The 22175-nt window shown below is 60.4% G+C and overlaps 1 protein-coding gene across 1 annotated transcript; it reads right to left on the reverse strand.

The window, feature by feature from the left end:
• Positions 1 to 14591: 14591 nt before the first annotated feature.
• On the reverse strand, positions 14592 to 20278 carry HAS1 (hyaluronan synthase 1). The gene is made up of 5 exons (XM_050930757.1): positions 20253 to 20278; positions 18476 to 19179; positions 17474 to 17699; positions 16458 to 16590; positions 14592 to 15462 (listed from the first exon to the last, which is right to left on the reverse strand). The coding sequence occupies exons 2-5, from the start codon at positions 19175 to 19177 to the stop codon at positions 14787 to 14789; spliced, it is 1737 nt and encodes a 578-aa protein (XP_050786714.1). The 5' UTR covers positions 19178 to 19179; positions 20253 to 20278; the 3' UTR covers positions 14592 to 14786.
• Positions 20279 to 22175: the final 1897 nt, after the last annotated feature.

A 22175-nucleotide genomic window follows, 5' to 3' on the forward strand; every position in this document is an offset into this window, starting at 1 on the left:
GGATGGATAGACAGAGGGTGGCTGGGGATAGATAGGTGCAGGGGGTTTCCGGGGATAGATAGAGGGAGGGGTGTGTGGGGATAGATAGAGGGAGGGGTGTGTGGGGATGGATAGACAGAGGGTGGGTGGGGATAGATAGATGCAGGGGGTGTCTGGGGATAGATAGAGGGGGGTGTCTGGGGATAGATAGATGCAGGGGGTGTCCGGGGATAGATAGAGGGTGGATGGGGATAGATAGATAGATGGGGTGGGGATAGATAGATAGATAGATGCAGGGGGTGTCCGGGGATAGATAGAGGGGGGTGTGTGGGGATGGATAGACAGAGGGTGGCTGGGGATAGATAGATGCAGGGGGTGTCCGGGGATAGATAGAGGGGGGTGTGTGGGGATGGATAGACAGAGGGTGGCTGGGGATAGATAGATGCAGGGGGTGTCTGGGGATAGATAGAGGGTGGATGGGGATAGATAGATAGAAGGTGGATGGGGATAGATAGATAGATAGATAGATGCAGGGGGTGTCTGGGGATAGATAGAGGGAGGGGTGTGTGGGGATGGATAGACAGAGGGTGGGTGGGGATAGATAGATGCAGGGGGTGTCCGGGGATAGATAGAGGGTGGATGGGGATAGATAGATAGATGGGGTGGGGATAGATAGATAGATAGATGCAGGGGGTGTCCGGGGATAGATAGAGGGGGGGGTGTGGGGATGGATAGACAGAGGGTGGCTGGGGATAGATAGATGCAGGGGGTGTCTGGGGATAGATAGATAGTGGGGGTGTCTGGGGATGAAAGGACCGAGGGAGGGACCGAGATGTCTCGGGGGCAGGATGGCTGGAGGGCGGGGGGGGTAGCGGAGGGGATGTCTAGGCTGCAGAGGTGGATGGAGGGAACTGTGAGAGCCGGGGCTGGGGGGGGGGCTGTGCTGGAGTGCGGGGGGCGGGCGGGGGGACAGGTAACAGGCTGGGGTGGGCAGGGGGCGGGGCGGGGGTGCAGGCGAGAGGCAGGGGGGCGGCTGGGGGCGAGGCTGGGACGTCCCGTCACCCCAGGCAGTGCCTAGACTGGGGATATTGAGGAAGCCCCGCCCCCGCCCCACGCCCTCATTCCCCAGCCAATGGGGAAATCCCGCCTGGGTTGGCTCGTTCTGGCCAATCGGATGGCAGGATCCCGGTCTGCCCTGAGCCCCCTGTCCCCCCCCCGGGATGGGAGACCAAGGCCTAGGGGGGCCGGGCTGCAGGAGGCAGGGTGGGAGGGTCAGTAGGGGGCGGGTTTGGGGTCAGTGTGGGCGCCGGGCTGCAGGGGGAGGGGTGGGGGGTCAGTAAGGGGCGCTGGGCTGCGGAAGGAGGGGTGGGGGGTAGGTGGTGGTGGGCTGCAGGGGGCAGGGTGGGGGTCAGGGGGCCCTGGGCTGCAGGGGGCGAGTTTGGGGTCTGTAGGGGTCTCTGGGCTGAAGGGGGAGGGCTGTGGGGGTCAGTAGGGGTCTCTGGGCTGAAGGGGGAGGGCTGTGAGGGTCAGTAGGGGGCGCTGGGCTGAAGAGGGAGGGCTATAGGGGTCAGTAGGGGGCGGGTTTGGGGTCTGTAGGAGTCTCTGGGCTGAAGGCAGGTTGGGGGTCAGTAGGGGGCGCTGGGCTGCAGGGGCGGGTTTGGGGTCTGTAAGGGTCTCTGGGCTGAAGGGGGAGGGCTATGGGTGTCAGTAGGGGGTGGGTTTGGGGTCTGCAGGGGTCTCTGGGCTGAAGGGGGCGGGTTGAGGGTCAGTAGGGGGCGCTGGGCTGCAGGGGCGGGTTTGGGGTCTGTAGGGGTCTCTGGGCTGAAGGGGGAGGGCTATGGGGGTCAGTAGGGGGCGCTGGGCTGAAGGGGGAGGGCTATGGGGGTCAGTAGGGGCGGGTTTGGGGTCTGTAGGGGTCTCTGGGCTGAAGGGGGTGGGTTGGGGGTCAACAGGGGGCGCTGGGCTGAAGGGGGAGGGCTATGGGGGTCAGTAGGGGGCGCTGGGCTGAAGGGAGAGGGCTATGGGGGTCAGTAGGGGCGGGTTCGGGGTCTGTAGGGGTCTCTGGGCTGAAGGGGTCAGGTTGGGGGTCAGTAGGGGGCGCTGGGCTGAAGGGGGAGGGCTATGGGGGTCAGTAGGGGTCTCTGGGCTGAAGGGGGAGGTCTATGGGGGTCAGTAGGGGTCTCTGGGCTGAAGGGGGCAGGTTGGGGGTCAGTAGGGGGCGCTGGGCTGAAGGGGGAGGGCTATGGGGGTCTGTAGGGGTCTCTGGGCTGAATGGGGAGGGCTATGGGGGTCAGTAGGGGTCTCTGGGCTGAAGGGGGAGGGCTATGGGGGTCAGTAGGGGTCTCTGGGCTGAAGGGGGAGGGCTATGGGGGTCAGTAGGGGGCGCTGGGCTGCAGATAACGGGGTCAGTAGGGGGCGCTCTGCCCTGGGAGCCACTGGTGGGGATTTAACCCTTTGGGAGCCAATTTTGCCGTTCCCATTGCGGAGGGGGGGGGTCTGTGCTGTCATTTCTCTCTTTCTCGCCATGATATCCCCCCCCCGACACTCCCCCCAGTTAGTAGCTGTCTCCTCCTAGCCAGAGACCCGCCCTCCCCGCTGTCTGGGGCGGGCCGGGGATGTTGGTGTCACAGAATTTATGCTGCCAGCACATTTCACATCGGGGTCGTGCAAGGACATTTAATGCCTTGGTTTCTCGTCAACCGCCCTCCCGCAAAATCCTGAATTACTGCCCCACTCGCAGAGCTGGGTATGGAACCCAGGGGTCCTGGCTCCCAACCCCCTTTAATCATTAGGCCCCACTCCCCTCCCAGAGCCAAGGATAGCAGCCAGGAGTCCTGGCTTCCAGCCCCCCTTGGTATAAGGGATTCGCACCAATCTGTGCTCTCTCTGTGTTCCCCATAAGCCATCACAATAGGTGTGGTGATGCTAGAGGCAGGAGAGTGTGTGTGTGTGTGTGCAGGTGTGTGCGTGCACGGTGCCCCCTGCTGGAGGGAACGAGCTCTGCTCTGTGTGAGAGCCTGAAATAGATCATGTGTCCCTGCTTGTATCTCTGGGGCATTGTGTCTGCCTGCCTGTAATTGTGTTGTTCTATGCGCTCTCTCTCTCACACACACACCCGGCATGCAGAACCCCTCTATACACACCTCCAGAGTGAAAACTACCATCTTTGTGGTGGGCCCTGGTTATACAGGGACTCCTCACCCGGTGTGGAGGTGCGACCACCTCTGGGGTGGGGCGCAGAGCCTGTTTATACAAGGAAACTTTGCCCAGTGTGGAGGTTCGACCACCTCTTGGGTAGAGTGTGGGGGCTGGTTTTACAGGGACCCCTCCGTACCCCAGCTGCTCCCTCCTCCACTGACCAGCCCTGCCTGGCAGGCAAAGGTCAGGGGGGGTCACTAGGTTGCTCTAATCAAAGACAGGCCCCCCACAGCTTGGGGGTCACTATTTTTCCCTCGCTGCAGAGAAAAGCTGGGAGAATCACAGAGCTGGAGGAATGGGGAGCTGGGACAACCAGGGACTGCAGGTTGGGCTTGAGGGAGAGCTCAAGGTTGGGGAGCCCATGGCTGGGCTAGTAGAGGACTGTGAGTCGGGAGTGAAGGGCACCAGCAGAGCTGAAGAGGCAGGAGTCCCGGGCTGGGCTATCAGGGGGCTGCAGGTCAGAAGTGAGGGGAACCTGCAGATCTGGGAGTAGGGGAGCCCAGGTCTGGGCTATCAGGGGGCTGCAGGTCGGGAGTGAGGGGCACCAGCAGAGCTGTAGGGGAGCCCAGGCCTGGGCTAGCAGGGGCTGTGGCTCGGGAGTGAGGGGCACCAGCAGAGCCGGGAGTGGGAGAGCCCAGGGCTGAGCTAGCAGGGGGCTGCAGGATGGGAGGCAGGGGGCTAGTGCAGTGCCCACTGTGGGGGGTCCTGGCCCACAGGCTGGGCTCCCCGGCTGTGCCCTAGGACAGTGGCTCTCAACCTTTCCAGTCGGCCGCACCCCTTGCAGGATTCTGACTTGTCTTGTGCACCCCCAAGTTCCAGGTCACTTCAAAACGTACAAAATGAGACATACAAATGCAGAAGTGTCACACACACAATTGCTGCCTTTCTTGTCTCCTTCACTGCGACGCCCAGGGGCTGATGGTTCCCCTTTGTCCAGCAGGTGGCGATGGCACCCAATGCAGCTCCCACCTCCAACCCATCCTTTGGTGTCAGGATGTCACGAGCTGTTGTGGTCTCAGCCCAGGTCCTACAGGCCAGAACTGGGCTGGGATCCCGGCGCCCATCCGGCACCAGGGCGGGGGGACTGGCTGGCTCAGGGGGGTGGGGAATGGGGCTGCGGGGAGGGGGGCACTGGGTTTATGTTGGCAGGAGTGTGGGTGTATTGGGGGGGAGGGAGCGGTGTGTGTGTCTTGTTCAGTCCCCTCTCCCCCGCCCGTGGTTGAGCTCAATTGGGAGTCTCCCTCTCTCCCACCCCATTGCTTCCTCCACCCGTCTATCCATTCCCTCAGCACCCTCCGCCCCTTCCCCTGCCCTGCTGCTCCGGCCCTTTGCCAGGGCCCAGTGCCTACGAGCTAGATTGGGTGGGGTGCGAACCAACCAGCGACATGGCTGATAAGGGCTAATTAGAGCCTGGTGTTGGGCTCAGCCACACAGCCCCCCCACAGGTCCTGTGGGAGCCTCCCAAAGCCTTGGATGCATGGAGATGGCTTGCCTGGTGCTGAGATGCGGCCGCTTCTGGGGTGGGCTACAGGGACGGTTTATACAGGGGTCCCTCACCTGGCTCTGAGATGCAGCTCGGTTATTTCCCTAGGAGGGTGGTGAAGCACTGGAATGGGTTCCCTAGGGAGGTGGTGGAATCTCCTTCCTTAGAGGTTTTTAAGGTCAGGCTTGACAAAGCCCTGGCTGGGATGATTTAGTTGGGGATTGGTCCTGCTCTGAGCAGGGGGTTGGACTAGATACCTCCTGAGGTCCCTTCCAACCCTGAGATTCTGTGATTCCATGCAGCCACCTCTAGGGTAGGGTGCAGGGGCTCTTTATACAGGGATTCCTCTCCGGTGCTGAGATGCAGCCACCTCTGGGGTAGGGTACAGGGGCTGTTTATATGGGAACCCCTTGCCCAACACTGAGATGTGGCCCCTCTGCGGTGGCTCCTAAGGGGGTAGGGTGCCGTGCCCCATTCCTCTCCCCTCCCTCCCAGAGACAGCCAGTCCCTCACCTGGGGCCGGATGGGAGCTGACGCCCCCTAGAGCGGAAAGATCCAAGGCCCATTCCCCAAATCCAGGCGGTGACGGATGATCATTTCCCGTCAGGTTCTCACTTTGCCAGAAATTCCCCCGACCAGACGTCTGGAAACCGCTCCCAGAGCCCAGCTGTGCAGAACAGACAGGGTGGGCTGGGAGGGACCCTGATCCCCCGTCACCGGCCTCATCTTGCCTCTAATCCGTCAGCCCTGGCCCAGCCTGGCTGCTGAGTAACCGGCGTGAATAACGCCGAGGTCATCTGCAGCTGGCACAGGCCTCAGCCCAGAGCCGGCGGCCCAGGGCAACAAAGGGACAAACGGGGGAATTTCTAAACTACAAGCTTCAGTCCTCCACCGACTTAAGAGGTGCAGTGGGTGGGGCTGGGAGCGTGTCTGCACCCCGGCGCTCCACTGCTTCCCGGCCTCCCTGCTCCCTGCCAGGCCCCCTGGCCTCTGGGATGCGGGGCTCCCGGAAAGGGTGGGGAGTGGGAGCCTGAGCGACTGCTGGGATCTATCTGGAACCCCACCCCTGCCCATGGAGGAAAACCCGACCTGCGAGCTGGGCACGGGGTTCACAACAGGAGCCCACCAGCCTTGCTTGTCAGTTTCAGGGCTCCAGCCCCTAGCAGGGAAATGGACGAGGACAGCCGCCATCGCGTCACGGTGTCGCCCCAGCGACACCCACATTAGCCCTGCGCCTCCGTGCAGCTGGGGTTGTTAGGTCGGGGGAGCGAGGCACTTGCATCGGCAGCGGCAAGGCTGCAGCCTGAGCAGCGACGGGGTTAGATCGACGTAAGCTGCCGGGCCGGGGTCTTAAGGAGCTGCTGCTTCCTGGAAGGAGTAGGGGTGTTTGGAGCAGGATCAGCATTTAGCAGCGTGGGGCTGGAGCAGGCAGTTTGCTCTAGCACTGCCCTGAGGGTAGCCCCTCGATCACCCCCCGTGCCAGTGAGGGACTGGCTGCACAATTCACAAGCTGCTCACAGGGATGCCGGCCGCGATGCCCCAGGGTGGCACTAGGGGGCGCTGGGAGCCCCAGGCCCTTTAAATTGCCCCCTGGGGAAGCCAGGCCATGGGCGTGGGGCTTGGGCGTGGGGCCCTCTTTGGCCTTGGCTACACTGCGATTTTCGGTCGAATTTAGCAGCATTACCTTGATTTAAGCCTGGACCCGTCCACACGACGAAGCCCTTTTTTTCTGACTTAAAGGGCTCTTTAAATCAATTTCTTTACTCCACCTCTGACGAGGGGATTAGCACGAAATCAACTTTGCCAGGTTGAATTTGGGGTAGCGTGGATGCAATTCGATGGTATTGGCCTCCGGGAGCTATCCCAGAGTGCTCTATTGTGACCACTCTGGACAGCGCTCTCAACTCAGACGCACTGGCCAGGTAGACAGGAAAAGGCCCGCGAACTTTTGAATTTCATTTCCTGTTTGGTCAGCGTGGCAAGGTGCAGGTGAGTGCAGATCTCATCAGCAGAGGTGACCGTGATGGAGTCCCAGGAGTCCCGGCATGGAGCGAACGGGAGGCATGGGATCTGCTCGCCATATGGGGAGACGAATCTGTGCTAGCTGAACTCCGTTCCGGTAAACGAAATGCCGAAACATTAGAACAAGTCTCAAAGGGCATGAAGGACAGAGGCCATAACAGGGACGCACAGCTGTGCCGCGTGAAAATGAAGGACTAAGGCAAGGCTACCACACAACCAGAGAGGCAAACAGAAGGTCCAGGGCAGAGCCGCAAACATGCCGCTTCTACGCTGAGCTGCATGCCATGCTAGGGGGTGTGGCCACCACTACCCCAGCCCCGTGCTTGGACTCTGTCAATGGAGAATCACGCAACAAGGAAGTGGGTTCTGGGGACGAGGAAGATGATGACGAAGAGACTGAAGATAGCTCATAGCAAGAAAGCGTAGAAACCGGTTTCCCCAACAGCCCAGATATGTTTCTCACCCTAGACCTGGAGCCAGTACCCCCCGAGCCCACCCAAGGCGTGCTCCTGGACCCTGCAGGCGGAGAAGGGACCTCTGGTGAGTGTACCTTTGTAAATCTTACATGTGGTTTAAAGGCAGGCGTGTTTAATGATTAATCTGCCCTGGCATTTGCTGCCGGTATAGCTACTGGATAAGTCTGTTAACGTATGGGGATGGAGCGGAAATCCCGGTGTTTGCTGGCATTCAGACAATGTCCATTCCTTATCTCTTTCTGTGTTATCCTCAGGAGAGTGATCTCATTCATGGTCACCTGGTTGAAATAGGGCTTTTATTAAGGGGACATTCAGAGGTGCCCGTTCCTGACGGGCTGTTTGGCTGTGGCTGAACAGAAATGTTCCCCGCTGTTAGCCACCTGGTGCGGGGAGGGGTGAAGTGCTCATCCCAGAGAATAGCGTGTGTGTGTGTGGGGGGGGGGGGTTATCTGGGTTTGTGCTGCACACTAACTCGCAAACCACAGCCCCTCCTTTTAAATTGCAAACCCATTTTAAATGGCCAACCCAACGGCCGCTTGGTATGGAAAACGAGGGCACTGCTGTTTGAAACCATTCCCTCATGTTATGAAAGTTAAAGAACCCAAAAGACTGTGGCTTACCGTGGCTGCCTGCAAGCTGGATTCTGTTGCCTGGCCCTGCATGAGTGATCTCTCACACCACACCAGCAGGCCCTCAATATAAGAGGCAAAATGCTACCTTGTAACAGAAGCACATGTGCTGTGTAATGTGAACAGCAAGGTTTAATGGGAAGGAGTGATCCTATTGTTCTCTAAAATGTGTCTTTTTCACCACAAATCTTCCTTTTCCCCCCAGCAAATATTTCTCCTTCGCAGAGGCTAGCGAAGATTCGAAGGTGAAAAAAAACGCACTCGGGAGGAGATGTTTTCAGAGCTACTGGTCTCTTCCCAGACTGACAGAGCACACCGGATTGCGTGGAGGCAGACGATGTCAGAGTGCAGGAAAGCACACTAGGAACGCGAGGAGAGCTGGCAGGCTGAGGAGGATAGGTGGCGTCAGCTTGCTGACAGAAGGCAGGATTCGATGCTCCGACTGCTGGAGCATCACTGATATGCTCCAGCGTATGGTTGAGCTGCAGGAAAGGCAGCAGGAGCACAGACCACTGCTACAGCCCCTCTGTAACCAACTACCCTCCTCCTCAAATTCCATAGCCTCCTCACCCAGATGCCCAAGAACGCGGTGGGGGGGCTTCCAGCCACCCAACCGCTCCACCCCAAAGGATTGCCCAAGCAACAGAAGGCTGGCCTTCAATAAGTATTAAAGTTTTTAAGTTTAAGTTTAAAGTGTGGTGTGGCCTTGTCCTTCCCTCCGCCCTCACCCCTCCTACCTTGGCAGTTATCCCCCTATTTGTGTGCTGAATTAATAAAGAATGCATGAATGTGAAGCAACAATGACATTATTGCCTCTGCAAGCGGTATTGAAGGGGGGAGAGGAGGGTGTTTAGCTTACAGGGAAGTAGAGTGAACCAAGGGGGGCGGTGTTCATCACTGAGAAACAAACAAAACTTTCACACCGTAGCCTGGCCAGTCATGAACCTGGTTTTCAAAGCTTCTCTGATGCACAGCGCGTCCTGCTGTGCTCTTCTAACCGCCCTGATGTCTGGCTGCATGTAATCAGCGGCCAGGCGATTTGCCTCAACCTAACACCCCGCCATAAATGTCTCCCCCTTACTCTCACAGAGATTGTGGCGTGCACAGCAAGCAGTAATAAGGATGGGGATATTGGTTTCACTGAGGTCTATCTGAGTCAGTAAACTGTGCCAGCGAGCTTTTAAATGTCCAAATGCACATTCTACCTCCATTCTGCACTTGCTCAGCCTATAGTTGAACAGCTCCTGACTACTGTCCAGGCTGCCTGTGTACGGCTTCGTGAGCCATGGCATTAAGAGGTAGGCTGGGTTCCCCAGGATAACTATAGGCATTTCAACAGCCCCAATGGTTATTTTCTGATCTGGGAAGAAAGTCCCTTCCTGCAGCTTTTGAAACAGACCAGAGTTCCTGAAGACGTGAGCATCATGTACCTTTCCTGGCCATCCCACGTGGATGTTGGTGAAGTGTCCCTTGTGATCCACCAGTGCTTGCAGCACCATTGAAAAGTACCCCTTGCGGTTTATGTACTCGCTGGCTTAGTGCTCCATGGCCAAAATAGGGATATGGGTTCACTTCTGTCTATCCCCCCACCACAGTTAGAGAATCCCATTGCAGCAAAGCCATCCACTATGACCTGCACATTTCCCAGAGTCACTACCCTTGATATCAGCAGATCTTTTATTGCATGGGCTACTTGGATCACAGCAGCCTCCACAGTAGCTTTGCCCACTCCAAATTGATTCCCAACTGACCAGTAGCTGTCTGGCTTTGCAAGCTTCCACAGGGCTATCGCCACTCGCTTCTCAACTATGAGGGCTGCTTTCATCTTGGTATTCTGGCGCTTCAGGGCAGGGGAAAGCAAGTCACAAAGTTCCATGAAAGTGCCTTTATGCATGTGAAAGTTTCGCAGCCACTGGGAATTGTCCCAGACCTGCAACACTATGCGGTCCCACCAGTCTGTGCTTGTTTCCCCGGGCCCAGAATCGGTGTTCCACAGTGTGAACCTGCCCCATTAACACTATGATGTGCACGTTGCTGGGGCCTGTACTTTGTGAGAAGTCTATGTCCACATCTATGTCCTCATCAGTCTCGTCACCGCACTGCCTTCGCCTCCTTTCGCTTTGGCAGGTTCTGGTTCTGCATATATTCCAGGATACTGCGCGTGGTGTTTAAAGTGCTCATAATTGCCGCACTGATCTGAGCGGGCTCCACGATCCCAGTGCTATGGCGTCTGAGCTGAAAAAAGGTGTGAAACGATTGTCTGCTCTGACGGAGGGACGGCTGACTGACAACATGGCTTACAGGGAATTAAAATCAACAAAGGGGGTGTCTTTGCATCAAGGAGAAACACAAACAACTGTCACACACAGAATGGCCCCCTCAAGGATCAAACTTAAAACCCTGAGTTTAGCAGACTGTTGATTTCACAGCAGGTGGGAGGAAGCAAGTCAATACAAAACAAATCAGGTCTATTTCTTGTTTTGATCTACTCCATCTGTCTTTTACATCTTTAGGGTGGCAGTAGACAGTGCAGTTTGATTGCTACCCATCGTCAGCTCCTGGGTGCTCAGCAGAAGACGCTGAGCTATGACTGCTAGCCATTGTCATCTCCTGGGTGCTCAGCAGAAGGAGTCTGCCCAGGCACCCGTGACTGACCTCACGAGGTCGGTTAAAAGAGCACCCAGGAATACAATGACAATGGCTACCCATCATAATGCACCATCTGCTGCCAAAAAGCAAGGAGCTGCTGCTGTGTAGCAATGCAGTCCCACGTCTGCCAGCACCCAGAAGACTTATGGTGACGGTGAGCTGAGCGGGCTCCATGCTTGCCATGGTATGGCGTCTTCACAGGTAACCCAGGAAAAAAAGGCGCAAAACGATTGTCTGCCTTTGCTTTCATGGAGGAAGGAAGGGAGAGGGGGGCCTGACGACATTTACCCAGAACCACCCGTGACACTGTTTTTGCCCCATCAGGTATTGGGATCTGAACCCAGAATCCCAATGGGCAGCCGAGACTGCGGGAACTGTGGGATAGCTACTCACAGCTATCCACAGTGCAACGCTCCGGAAGTCAATGTGAGCCTCGGTACTATGGACGCAGTCCCCCGCCTTAATGTACTTAGAGCATTTTGTGCGGGGACACGCACAGTCGACTGTATAAAAACGATTTCTGAAAAACCGACTCTATAAATTTGACCTAATTTCGTAGGGTAGACATACCCTTGGCGCGGGGCCCAATTCAGGGAAATCGGGTGAATCAGCCTAAAGCCGGCCCTGCTTCCAGCGCCTGGTGGCTCAGTTGCTCAGGGGGCTGGAGGACTTTGCTCTGGCTTACATTGACGATATCTGTGTCTTTAGCCAGACTGGGAGGAACGTGTGTCCCACGTGAAGAGGGTGCTGGGTCGCCTCCAGGATGCGAGACTGACAGTAAAAGCTGAAAAGTGCAAGACGGGGATGGCCGAGGTGTCATACTTGTGCCACAAGGTGGGGGGCGGCCCCCTGAAGCCAGAGCCAGCCAAGGTGGAGGTGATCCAGGACTGCCCCGCTCCCCAGATAAGAAGCAGGTCCAGGCTTTCATTGGGATGGCGGGGGACTACATAGGTTTGTGCCCCAGCTGGGCTCCCTGGCAGCTCCCCTCATGGAGCTGTGTAGGAAGGGGAAGCCGGACAAGGTGGTCTGGGCCAAGCAGTTCCAGAGGGCTCTCTGTGCGCTGAAGGGGGCACTTCTCCAGGGCCCGGTGCTGGTAAACCCGGATTTTAACAAACCCTTCCTGGTGTTCACTGATTCCTCCGACACAGGGCTGGGGGCAGTGCTGATGCAAACTGATACGAAGGGAGAGAGACACCCCATTGTGTACCCCGGGAGCAGTGCTATGTGGCCATAGAGAAGAGAGGTCTGGCCATGGTGGGGGCCCTCAAAAAGCTGCAGCCATATCTATTTGGGTGGCGCTTCACGGTGTACACGGACCATTCACCCCTGACGTGGCTGCACCAAATGAAAGGGGCTAATGCCCAGCTGCTGAGATGGAGCCTGCTCCTCCAGGGTTATGACATGGAGGTGGATCATGTGAGGGGGAGGGCCAACGTTATAGCCAATGCTTTATCTCGAGGCGGGGGCCCTGAACTTCCCCAGGTCGCTGGCTAAGTGACCCTGCTCCATTCAGCCTCGAAGGGGAGAGAGATGTGACGAAGTGGGGAAGTTTCTTCTTTTCCTTGTTTCCTATGGGGGATTTTCTTGGTTTTCCTATGGTTTGCATGCAGAAGGGATGGGACTCAGTTTTCCTGGGTGCTACGGGTTTAACGAGGTGAGGGGAGAGGGTGTTTGTTGTTACAGAGGACCAGAGAGGGAACTTGGGACCCCGGCCAATGGCCTGGAGGATGGAGCTGCAACTGGTGACCCGGAGGCCCAGCTCAGGAGTCACAGCCGGTTCTGGCCAGTGGGAGGACAATGGGCTGCAGGGAGAGGACCCTGGTGCCCTGACCAGCCGGTTCCAGCCAGAGGAGGTCTGAGAGGAGAGGAGACCCAGGTCTTCCTGTTTACAACCCTGTTTACCTGGAGAGAAGACAATGGACAGAGGGGGCTTGGGGCCGGGTATATCAGAGGCCCAGCTGGGTGCAGGGGGACTCTGGGCTGGAGAGGGGGAGCAGGCAGAGCCCCCCTGGCTGCCGGGGGACTGGGACGTGCTGGGCTGAGGGTGGCCAGGCCTGAGGCCCTGAGAGTTTCCTGTGCTGTGTTCAACTTTCAATAAACCCTCCTGTTTGATGCTGGCTGAGAGTCGCTCCGGGCTAGAGAACAGGGTTGCATCAACTCCTTTGGGGGTGAGGAGGCCCCGGGGGGGTCCAGAGCGAGGGGACTCCCTGAGGGGGGCCCACGGTGACAGTCAGACGTGCTAAGGCTCAGAGAGGTGCGGCTCCAGGACGTGGAGGGGCCTGACCCCGAGAGACAGTGGACCCCCGAGAAGGGCTGTCGCCCTGAAAGGGGCACCCCCCACGGACCGCATGGGGCCAAGAGTGGGCACGATCCGTGAGTCCGTGACACCCGGCAGCCAGGGCTTGTCCCAATGACCCAGTATGGTGTAGGGCTTACTGTGTTGCAGGGAGTGAGGTCAGATTCCTGGATAGACAACCCACGCACTGCACCCCAGAAGTGGCTGCTTCTCAGCACTGGGCCAGGGGTCCATTTATAAAGCAAAGGTTTATCAATAACAATCCAAATTAACACAAGGAAAGTTAATGACAAGGGTTGAGGAGACCGATTTTTCAAAAAAATACATTTTATTTGCCACATTTTATAAAATAAATCCAATAAAATCTCTCCTCTTAAACAGCTCTTTGTAATTATTACAGACAAATAAATAAGACGACGTTCCTTCATTTCCCTGCTGGAAAGGGGGCGCCTCTCGCCCTCACGATCGGTAAAGTTTATCGAGGTGAAAGGATCCACCCAGCAAGAGCAGCAAATTTCCCCTCCAAACCTTCATCCTCAAACTCAGACTCTGGGGTGGGATTTTTTTCAGTGTGAGCAAACGGCGACAGGATGTAAACTTTGGAGCATTTGTCGGACTGGAGTGGGCAAACTACACAGTGCAGGATAAAAACCTACTACTGCTGTGAAGGGAGATCCTCCCGTAGCTCGCAGGCATCTCTGACTTGAAAGAGATGAGGGTCGACCAATGAGCGTGGCCATTCAGCAGATGTATCGACATCCACAACATGAAGTCCCGCAATGATGCTCCCCTCCCTAGAGATGGATGAATCTCAGCGTTGGGCAAGGGATCCCTGTGTAAACAGCCGCCCCACCCCAGAGGCAGCTGTATCTCAGTGCCATACTAGATAAACAGCTCCTGCGCCTGACAGCAGAAACAGCGATGTCTCAGCGCCTGGCAAGGGACACTCTATGTAAACAGCCCCCGCGCCCCACCCCAGAGGCAGGTGCATTTCAACACTGGTTTAAGCATGTCCCAATGGAGACGTGCGGGTATGGGAGCTGCAGACGATGAGATTAATAAATAAAACGAGGTCAGACAATCGCCTGGAGCTGAACATTAACTAGGTACTAGGGGAAAGATGGAAGTTTCCAAGCTGCTGTGTCTTGGGGCTGACAGAGCGACAGTGCTGCCGAGGGTGAAAAATCTACCACCCCCGACCCTCCCGAGCGCTGAAGAGATGCCCAGCGGTCGGTGGAAGAAGGCGTTTGTGAGTGGCGCTAGCGGGGAGGGGTGTGTCCTACCCCAAGGGCCCCCCCTGTCATTGGCTGAGTCTATGCTACGGGGTTAGGCTGGCATCGTTCTGGCACTGACCCTACGTCACTATAGTTCCTGTAGTGCAGACACGGCCGTAGTGATGAGAGAATCCAGGAGTCCTGACTCCCAGCCCCCCTGCTCTAACCACTAGGCAAGTGGGTCTCAAACTTTTGTTTAGATGACCCCTTTCACACAGCAAGCCTCTGAGAGTGACCCCCCCTTCATAAATTAAAATCCATTTTTTTATATTAAACACTATTATAAATGCTGGAGGCAAAGCAGGGTCTGGGGTGGAGGCTGACAGCTTGTGACCCCCCAGGTAATAACCTTGAGACCCCCTGAGGGGTCCCGACCCCCAGTTTGAGACTCCCTGCACTAGACTCCATTCCCCTGTGAAAGTCAGGGATAGAATCCCCCCTGCTCCCACCACTAGACACCACTCCCCTCTCAGAGCTGGGGATAGAACCCAGGATTCCTGGCTCCCAGCCCTGCTACTCTAACCACTCGACACCACTCCCCTCCCAGAGCACCAGGGCGAGAACCCAGGAGTCCTGGTTCCCACACACCACCCGCTCTAACCACTAGACACCACTCCCCTCCCAAAGCAGGGGATGGAACCCAGACCCCCTGGCGCCCTCATTCCCTTCACTCCCCATTAGCCATCACTTCCCTGTCTAATCTGGCCTTCTAGCTTCCCCATAGCCAGGCCAGGGGTGGGAGGTAGGAAGAGAATAACAAGGAACCCCGGCGTCCGGGTGTCACACCTGGACTGTGTAGTGATCGGCCCGTTTCCGGCAGCACCGCCGGATCCACACCCAGTACAGCAGCACCATGCCGGCCCAGTAGCCCAGGTAGATGCCCACCCCGATGACCAGGTAGCCCAGCTCGGCCTGCTTGACCAGGCTGGTCCAGTCGGCCTGGGCCTCTTGGTAGAGGGTGTAACCCAGCCCCCCCAGCAGCAGCAGCCCCCAGATGGAGACGGGCAGCAGGGGCATCAAGTTGCCCACCATCTTCTTCCTCCCGGAGGTGCCCCAGCTGCTCTTGTTCATGGTGGCGATGGCGAAGTACTTGGCCGGCAGGAGGCCGCCCATGTAGAGCAGGGCGTAGAGGCTCATAAAGAGCATGCGAGGGCTGCCCCGCAGCCAGCAGGCGTAGAGCGCCTTGACGCAGGCCACCAGCTGGACGCAGAGCAGGACCCACAGCACGTCCCACAGGCTGGCCCCGTAGAAGAGGCGCAGGACGGTGGCCGTCACGAAGAAGGGGAAGACGCCGGCCACCACGGCCTCGTAGGTCATCCACAGATGGTGCCGGTGCCACCAGAGGGCATTGAAGAGCCACTCGCGGAAGTAGGACTTGGTCCAGCGGGTCTGCTGGGCCAGCCAGCGCAGGAACTGGGCGGGCGTCTCTGAGTAGCAGCGGGAGCGTGCTGTATACCTGGGGGCGGGGAAAGCGGGGGGCTTAGCTAATGCAGAGCTGGGGTTGGAACCCAGGAGTCCTGACTCCAGCCTCCCTGCTCTACCCGCTAGTCCCCACTCCCCTCCCAGACCCAGGGAGAGAACCCAGGAGTCCTGTCTCCCAATCCACCCCACTCTAACCACTAGCTCCCACTCTCCTCCCAGAGAGAGAACCTAGGAGTCCCAGCTCCCAGCCCCACCCCCCAACTCTAACCGCTAGCCCCCACTCCCTTCCCAGACCTGGGGAGAGAACCCAGGAGTCCTGTTTCCCAATCACCCCTGCTCTAACCTCTAGACCCCACTCTCCTCCTCGACCCAGGGATAGAACCCAGGAGTCTTGGCTTTCAGCTCCCCCCTCTAACCGCTAGCCCCCACTCCCCTTCCAAAACCAGCAATAGAACCCAGGAGTCCTGACTCCAGCCCCCCTGCTCTAACTGCTAGTCCCCACTCCCTTTCCGGAGCCAGGGATAGAACTTAGGAGTCCCAGCTTCCCTGACTCTAACCACTAGCCCCCACTTTCCCCCCGAGACCTGGGGAGAGAACCCAGGAGTCCTGACTCCAGCCCCCCTGCTCTAACCACTAGCCCCCACTCTCCTCCCAGATCCCGGGAGAGAACCCAGGAGTCCTGTCTCCCATTCCCCCCTGCTCTAACCGCTAGTCCCCACTCTCCTCCCAGACCCAGGGAGAGAACCCAGGAGTCCTGGATCCCAGCCCCCCTGCTGCAACCGCTAAACCCTACTCCCTCTCCCAGACCCAGGGAGAGAACCCAGGAGTCTTGGCTCCGACCCCCCCTCTTCTAACCACTAGACCCCGCTCCCCTCCCAGACCCCGGGAGAGAACCCAGGAGTCCTGGCTCCCAGCCCCCCCTGCTCTAACAGCTAAACCCCACTCCCCTCCCAGCCCCGGGGAGAGAACCCAGGAGTCCTGGCTTCAGCCCCCAAAGGAGGCCTGGGCGCAGGTGGGCCACGCACTCACTTGGTGGCGTAGCCCATACTCAGCATGCGGTTGGTGAGGTGCCGGTCGTCGCCGAAGGTGCAGTGAGTGCCCAGGAATTTCTGGTTGTACCAGGACTCCAGGAACTGCTGCAGCAGGTCGTTCCGGTACAGGCCTGCAGGGGGCAGCAGGCGGCGCAGGGTCAGCAAAGCCAGAATTCCCAGCACTCCCTTCCCTGCCCCTCCTAGAGCTGGGATAGAACCCCCTGCTCCAGCCAATAGACCCCACTGCCCTCCCGGAGAGGGGGAGAACCCATGAGTCCTGGCTCCCAGCACCCTGCTCTAACCGCTAAACCCCACTCCCCTCCCGGAAAGGGGGAGAACCCAGGTGTCCTGGCTCCCAGCACCCTGCTCTAACCGCTAAACCCCACTCCCCCCCGCAGAGGGGGAGAACCCATGAGTCCTGGCTTCCAGCCCTGTCGTTCTCCCAACAGACCCCATTCCCCTCCCAGAGCCCCCTTCTCTAACCACTAGACACCCCTCCCCTCCCAGAGGTGGGGAGAGAACCCAGGCATCCTGGCTCCCAGTCCCCCTGCTCTAACCGCTAAACCCCACTCCCCTCCCAGAAAGGGGGAGAACCCAGGTGTCCTGGCTCCCAGCACCCTGCTCTAACCGCTAAACCCCACTCCCCCCCTGCAGAGGGGGAGAACCCATGAGTCCTGGCTCCCAGCACCCTGCTCTAACCGCTAAACACCACTCCCCTCCTGGAGAGGGGGAGAACCCATGAGTCCTGGCTCCCAGCACCCTGCTCTAACCGCTAAACCCCACTCCCCTCCTGGAGAGGGGGAGAACCCAGGCATCCTGGCTCCCAGCCCCCTGCTCTAATCACTAGACCCCACTCCCCTGCCAGAGCTGGGGAGAGAATCCAGGAGTCTTGGCTTCCAGCCCCATCGCTCTCCCCAACAGACCCCACTCCCCTCTCAGAGCCCCCTGCTCTAACCGCTAGCCCCCACTCCCCTCCCAGAGTGTGGGAGAACCCAGGCGTCCTGGCAGGCTCACCCAGGGGCCCGCTGATGCAGGAGACGCAGTCGAAGTAGGACTGGCAGGCGCGCTCCACGTTGAAGGCCATCCAGTAGCGCAGGCTGCTCATGAAGCTGATGAAGGAGTCGGAGACGTTCAGGATCCGCACGTCACCCCCCACGGCTCCGTAGTGCTTGTTGGCCTCCAGCACCTTCACCAGCTCCACCGTGGCCCTGGGGTCCAGCTTGGTGTCCGAGTCGCACACCTGGGGGCAGCAAGAAGGGGTGTTACCTGCTGAGTCCCCCAGGGGGAGCTGTGCTGAGCCTCATGCCCAGTGCAGCACTGGGGGCGCTGTGCGGCAGGGGGCAGGGTGGGGGGTCTCTCCCCTGCCAGTCAGAGCTGGCCTGATGCCCCAGTGTGGCACTAGGGGGCGCTGTGCGGCAGGGGGCAGGGTGGGGGGTCTCTCCCCTGCCAGTCAGAGCTGGTCTGATGCCCCAGGCTGGCGCTAGGGGGCGCTGTGCGGCAGGGGGCAGGGTGGGGGGGTCTCTCCCCTGCCAGTCAGAGCTGGCCTGATGCCCCAGTGTGGCACTAGGGGGCGCTGTGCGGCAGGGGGCAGGGTGGGGGGTCTCTCCCCTGCCAGTCAGAGCTGGTCTGATGCCCCAGGCTGGCGCTAGGGGGCGCTGTCTGCAGAGGGTGGGGACGGGCCTCTTCCCAGCAGTCAGGGCTGGCCCCAATGCGCTAGTGTGACACTAGGGGGCGCTGTGCTGCAGGGGGTAGGGTGGGGGGTTCTCCTTTGGCAGCCAGTGCTGGCCCTGATGCCCCATGGGAGTGGGGTGCTGCAGGGAGTGGGGTGGGGGGTTCTCCTTGGGCAGTCAGGGCCGGCCCCGATGCCCCAGGGCAGTGCTAGGGGGTGCTGTGCTGCAGGGGGCGGGGTGGGGGCCTCTCCCCTGGCAGGCAGGGCCAGCCCCGATGCCCAGAACGGCAGTGGGGGGCGTTGCGCTGGGGGCTCGGGGGGGAGGGTGGCCAGCTCATTGCTCTTACCTGGATATAGTCCACCGAGTCGCCCAGCGCCCTGAAGGCCGTGTACATCACCTCGCGCTTCCCGCCCCATCGCTGCATGATGCAGACACATCGCCTGGAGCGGATCAACTCCTCCACCACCAGCTGGCCTGGGTCCACCATCTCCACCTCGGTGTAGGGCCCGGGCTCCTCCCCTCGCGCCCCCTGGGAGCTGCTGCCCCCCTCCTCGCCCTCCAGCGGGGGCTGCTGGTGGTAGTTGTTCTCCCAGATGTAGGTGCCCACGTCCTCGCCGGCAAAGACCTCCCGGAACATGTCCAGCATGTAGCGGTCGTCGGGGCTGTTCCCGTCGATCACCATGAGGATCCGCAGCTTCTCGCGGGGGTACAGGGTGGTGCGCACCGACTCCAGGCACTGCCGGAGGTAGGACGGGTCTTCTTGGTAGGCTGAGATGGTCAACGCCACCGTCCTGGTGTAGCTGCAGGTCAACGACTCCCTCCTCATCCGCCGGTGCTCCAGGAGGGCGAAGAGGCTCTGGACGGCCAGGTGGGCGGCGAGGAAGGCTCCGTAGAGGCCGAAGGCCATGATCCGATACTGGTCGGCCACCAGCTGGATCCCAACGACGTAGGCCCACGTCAGGACCCCCAAGATGAGCAGGGCAAAGGCGATGGTGAGTATGCGGCGCCCGGCGGAGATGAGGTATTTAGGCGCTTTTCTGGGGTCCATCTCTGCAAGGGATGGGAATGGGGTGAGCTGCGGTTGGATGGGTGGGGACTGGACCCCCCCAGGGCTCAGCAATGGGGGTTTCACCGCCCAGGGCTGCCCAAACTGGCAGGAACTCTGGGGCACGGCCATAAGGATGATTAAACCGGGCTGGGAAGGAGGCGTTGTCCGGATGACGGCACCCGGAAAGGTCCGTTGGAATAAATAAATGACCCACACAGAGCGTGACACGTCCCCTGTCAGGGAGCCCAGGAGCATTGGATCCCAGTCCCCCCTGCTGTGACCCATCAGACCCCCTTCCTCTCCCAGAACCAGCGAGAGAACCCAGGAGTCCTAGCTCCCAGCCCCCACCCTCTGCTCTAACCACCCACCCCCATTCATCTCCCAGAGCCAGGGCTGCCCAGAGGATTCAGGGGGCCTGGGGCAAAGCGGGGGAGCTGCGGTGCTTGTACTCACCCGGCAGTGTCCGGGTCTTCAGCAGCATTTCGGCAGCCGGGGGCCCTTCAGTCACTCCCTGACTTTGGCAGCACTGAAGGGCCCCCCACCGCCGCCGAAATGCCGCAGAGGACCCGGATCTCTGCTGAGCCAGGGCTCGCAGGGCCTGGGGTAAATTGCTTCACTTGCCCCCCGGGGCAACCCTGCTCAGAGCTAGGGATAAAACCCAGGAGTCCTGCCTCCCAGACCGTGCCCCCCGCTTTAACCGCTGTCCTTCCCCACCCGAGCCAGGGAGAGAACCCAGGAGTCCTGCCGCCCAGACCGTGCCCCCCGCTTTAGCTGCTGGCCTCCCCTCCCGGAGCCAGAGAGAGAACCCAGGAGTTCTGGCTCCCAGATCCCCGCCCCTTTAACCGGTGGCCTTCCCCCAGAGCCAGGGATAGAACCCAGGAGTCCTGCCTCCCAGATCCCCCGCTTTAACCGCTGGCCTCCCCCACGAGCCAGGGAGAGAACCTAGGAGTCCTGCCTCCCAGACCGTGCCCCCCGCTTTAACCGCTGGCCTCCCCTCCCGAAGCCAGGGAGAGAACCCAGGAGTTCTGGCTCCTGCCCCCGCCCCGCTCTAACCACTGGACAGCACTGCCCTCACCTGCTGCCGGCTGCTCTCCCCGCCGGTGCTGGCAGTTCTGCCTCCGTTAGTGCGGCGGGGGGGAACTTTTGAACCGCGGGAAGGAGGGTGTTGGCGGCGGGGGGAGGGGGACACGCCGTGTCTGCGTCAGGCTGGGCGACCCAGCCTCCCCCCCTCCGAGTGTCCCCCCTTCCTCTTCCCAGCTGCGCCCCTCCCCCCAGCCACGCTCCCCCCCCGCCCCCGCTGGCTGGGAATTCACTGCCCATCAGCCAGCCCTGAATATTGGCCCGGTCCCTGTTCTCTCCGGGGGCTGCGGGTCGGGAGTGAGGGGCACCGGCAGGGCGGGGGGCGGGGGAGATTCCTGGGCTCTGAGCTGTGGGGGCTGGGAACGTCAGCGGGTTGGGGCAGCCCAGTGAGTAACACCCCCCCACACGGCCCCCGCCTCGCAGGTGGGTCCTGCTGGTCAGTCGTTGGGGGGTGCGGGGGGCTGGATGTTAACCAGACAGGAAGTGTGTGTGTGTGGGGGGAGAGCAGCAGAGAGAGCACTAGGGAACCTGCCCCCCCTAGTCCTGCTGGTGCCCCTCACTCCCGACCCGCAGCCCCCTGCTACCCCAGCCCGGGGCTTCTCCCCCCGCGGCCTGCTGGTGCCCCTCACTCCTGACCCGCCGCCCCCTGCTACCCCAGCCCGGGGCTCCCCCCCCCCGCCCTGCTGGTGCCTCTCACTCCTGACCCGCAGCCCCCTGCCAGCCCAGCCCCAGAGCTGATGCTGGGACCTTCCCTAATCCTGCCGCAGACGAGCCCGTTGTCAGGGTGGCAACAAAATAAATAGATGAGACTTGAGCAATCCGGTGCCCCCGCCCCCCCGTCATCCACGTTTCCATGAACTCCATCCCAGCCCCGCCAGATCCCCCCTCCTGCCTGTGCCAGCCCCTGCCCCAGATCCCCGTCCCCTCCTGCCTGTGCCAGCCCCTGCCCCAGATCCCCGTCCCCTCCTGCCTGTGCCAGCCCCTGCCCCAGATCCCCGTCCCCTCCTGCCTGTGCCAGCCCCTGCCCCACACATCCCCCTCCCCTCCTGCCTGTGCCAGGCCCTGCCCCACAGATCCCCCTCCCCTCCTGCCTCCAGGGCCGCACAGAGAATTTCAGGGACCTTCCGAAGTGCCCTGAAGACCCACGGCAGGGGCCCCCCCGCCGCCGAATTACTGCCAAAATGGGACCCGCCCCCGAAGTGCAGCCAGCGGGGGGTCCTTCCGCCCCCCACGCCAGCAAAGACCAGGAGCGGAGGAAGTTCCGGGCCCCGGGCCCCGCAGGAGTTTTCCGGGGCCATCGGAGCCACTGAAGGACCCCGCTCCAGGGGCCCCAAAAAACTCTCGTGGGGGCCCCTGCAGGGCCCAGGGCCTGAGACAAATTGCCCCTCTTGCTTCCCCCTCTGCATGGCCCTGCCTGCCTCTGCCAGCCCCTGCCCCACAGATCCCTCATCCCCTACCCCGCCTGTGCCAGCTCCTGCCCCACAGATCCCCCTTCCCCTCCTGCGTGTGCCAGCCCCTGCCCCCAGATCCCCCCTCCCCTCCCCTCCTGCCTCTGCCAGCCCCTGCCCCACAGATCCCTCATCCCCTACCCCACCTGTGTCAGCCCCTGCCCCACAGATCCCCCTCCCCTCCTGCCTCTGCCAGCCCCTGCCCCCAGATCCCCCCTCCCCTCCCCTCCTGCCTCTGCCAGCCCCTGCCCCACAGATCCCTCTCCCCTCCTGCCTGTGCCAGCCCCTGCCCCACAGATCCCTCATCCCCTCCCCCTCCTGTGCCAGCCCCTGCCCCACAGATCCCCCTCCCCTCCTGCCTGTGCCAGCCCCTTCCCCACAGATCCCCCTCCCCTCCTGCCTGTGCCAGCCCCTGCCCCACAGATCCCCCTCCCCTCCTGCCTCTGCCAGCCCCTGCCCCACAGATCCCC

Source organism: Gopherus flavomarginatus, chromosome 20 (assembly GCF_025201925.1).
Source record: "Gopherus flavomarginatus isolate rGopFla2 chromosome 20, rGopFla2.mat.asm, whole genome shotgun sequence".
Classification (NCBI taxonomy): domain Eukaryota; kingdom Metazoa; phylum Chordata; order Testudines; family Testudinidae; genus Gopherus; species Gopherus flavomarginatus.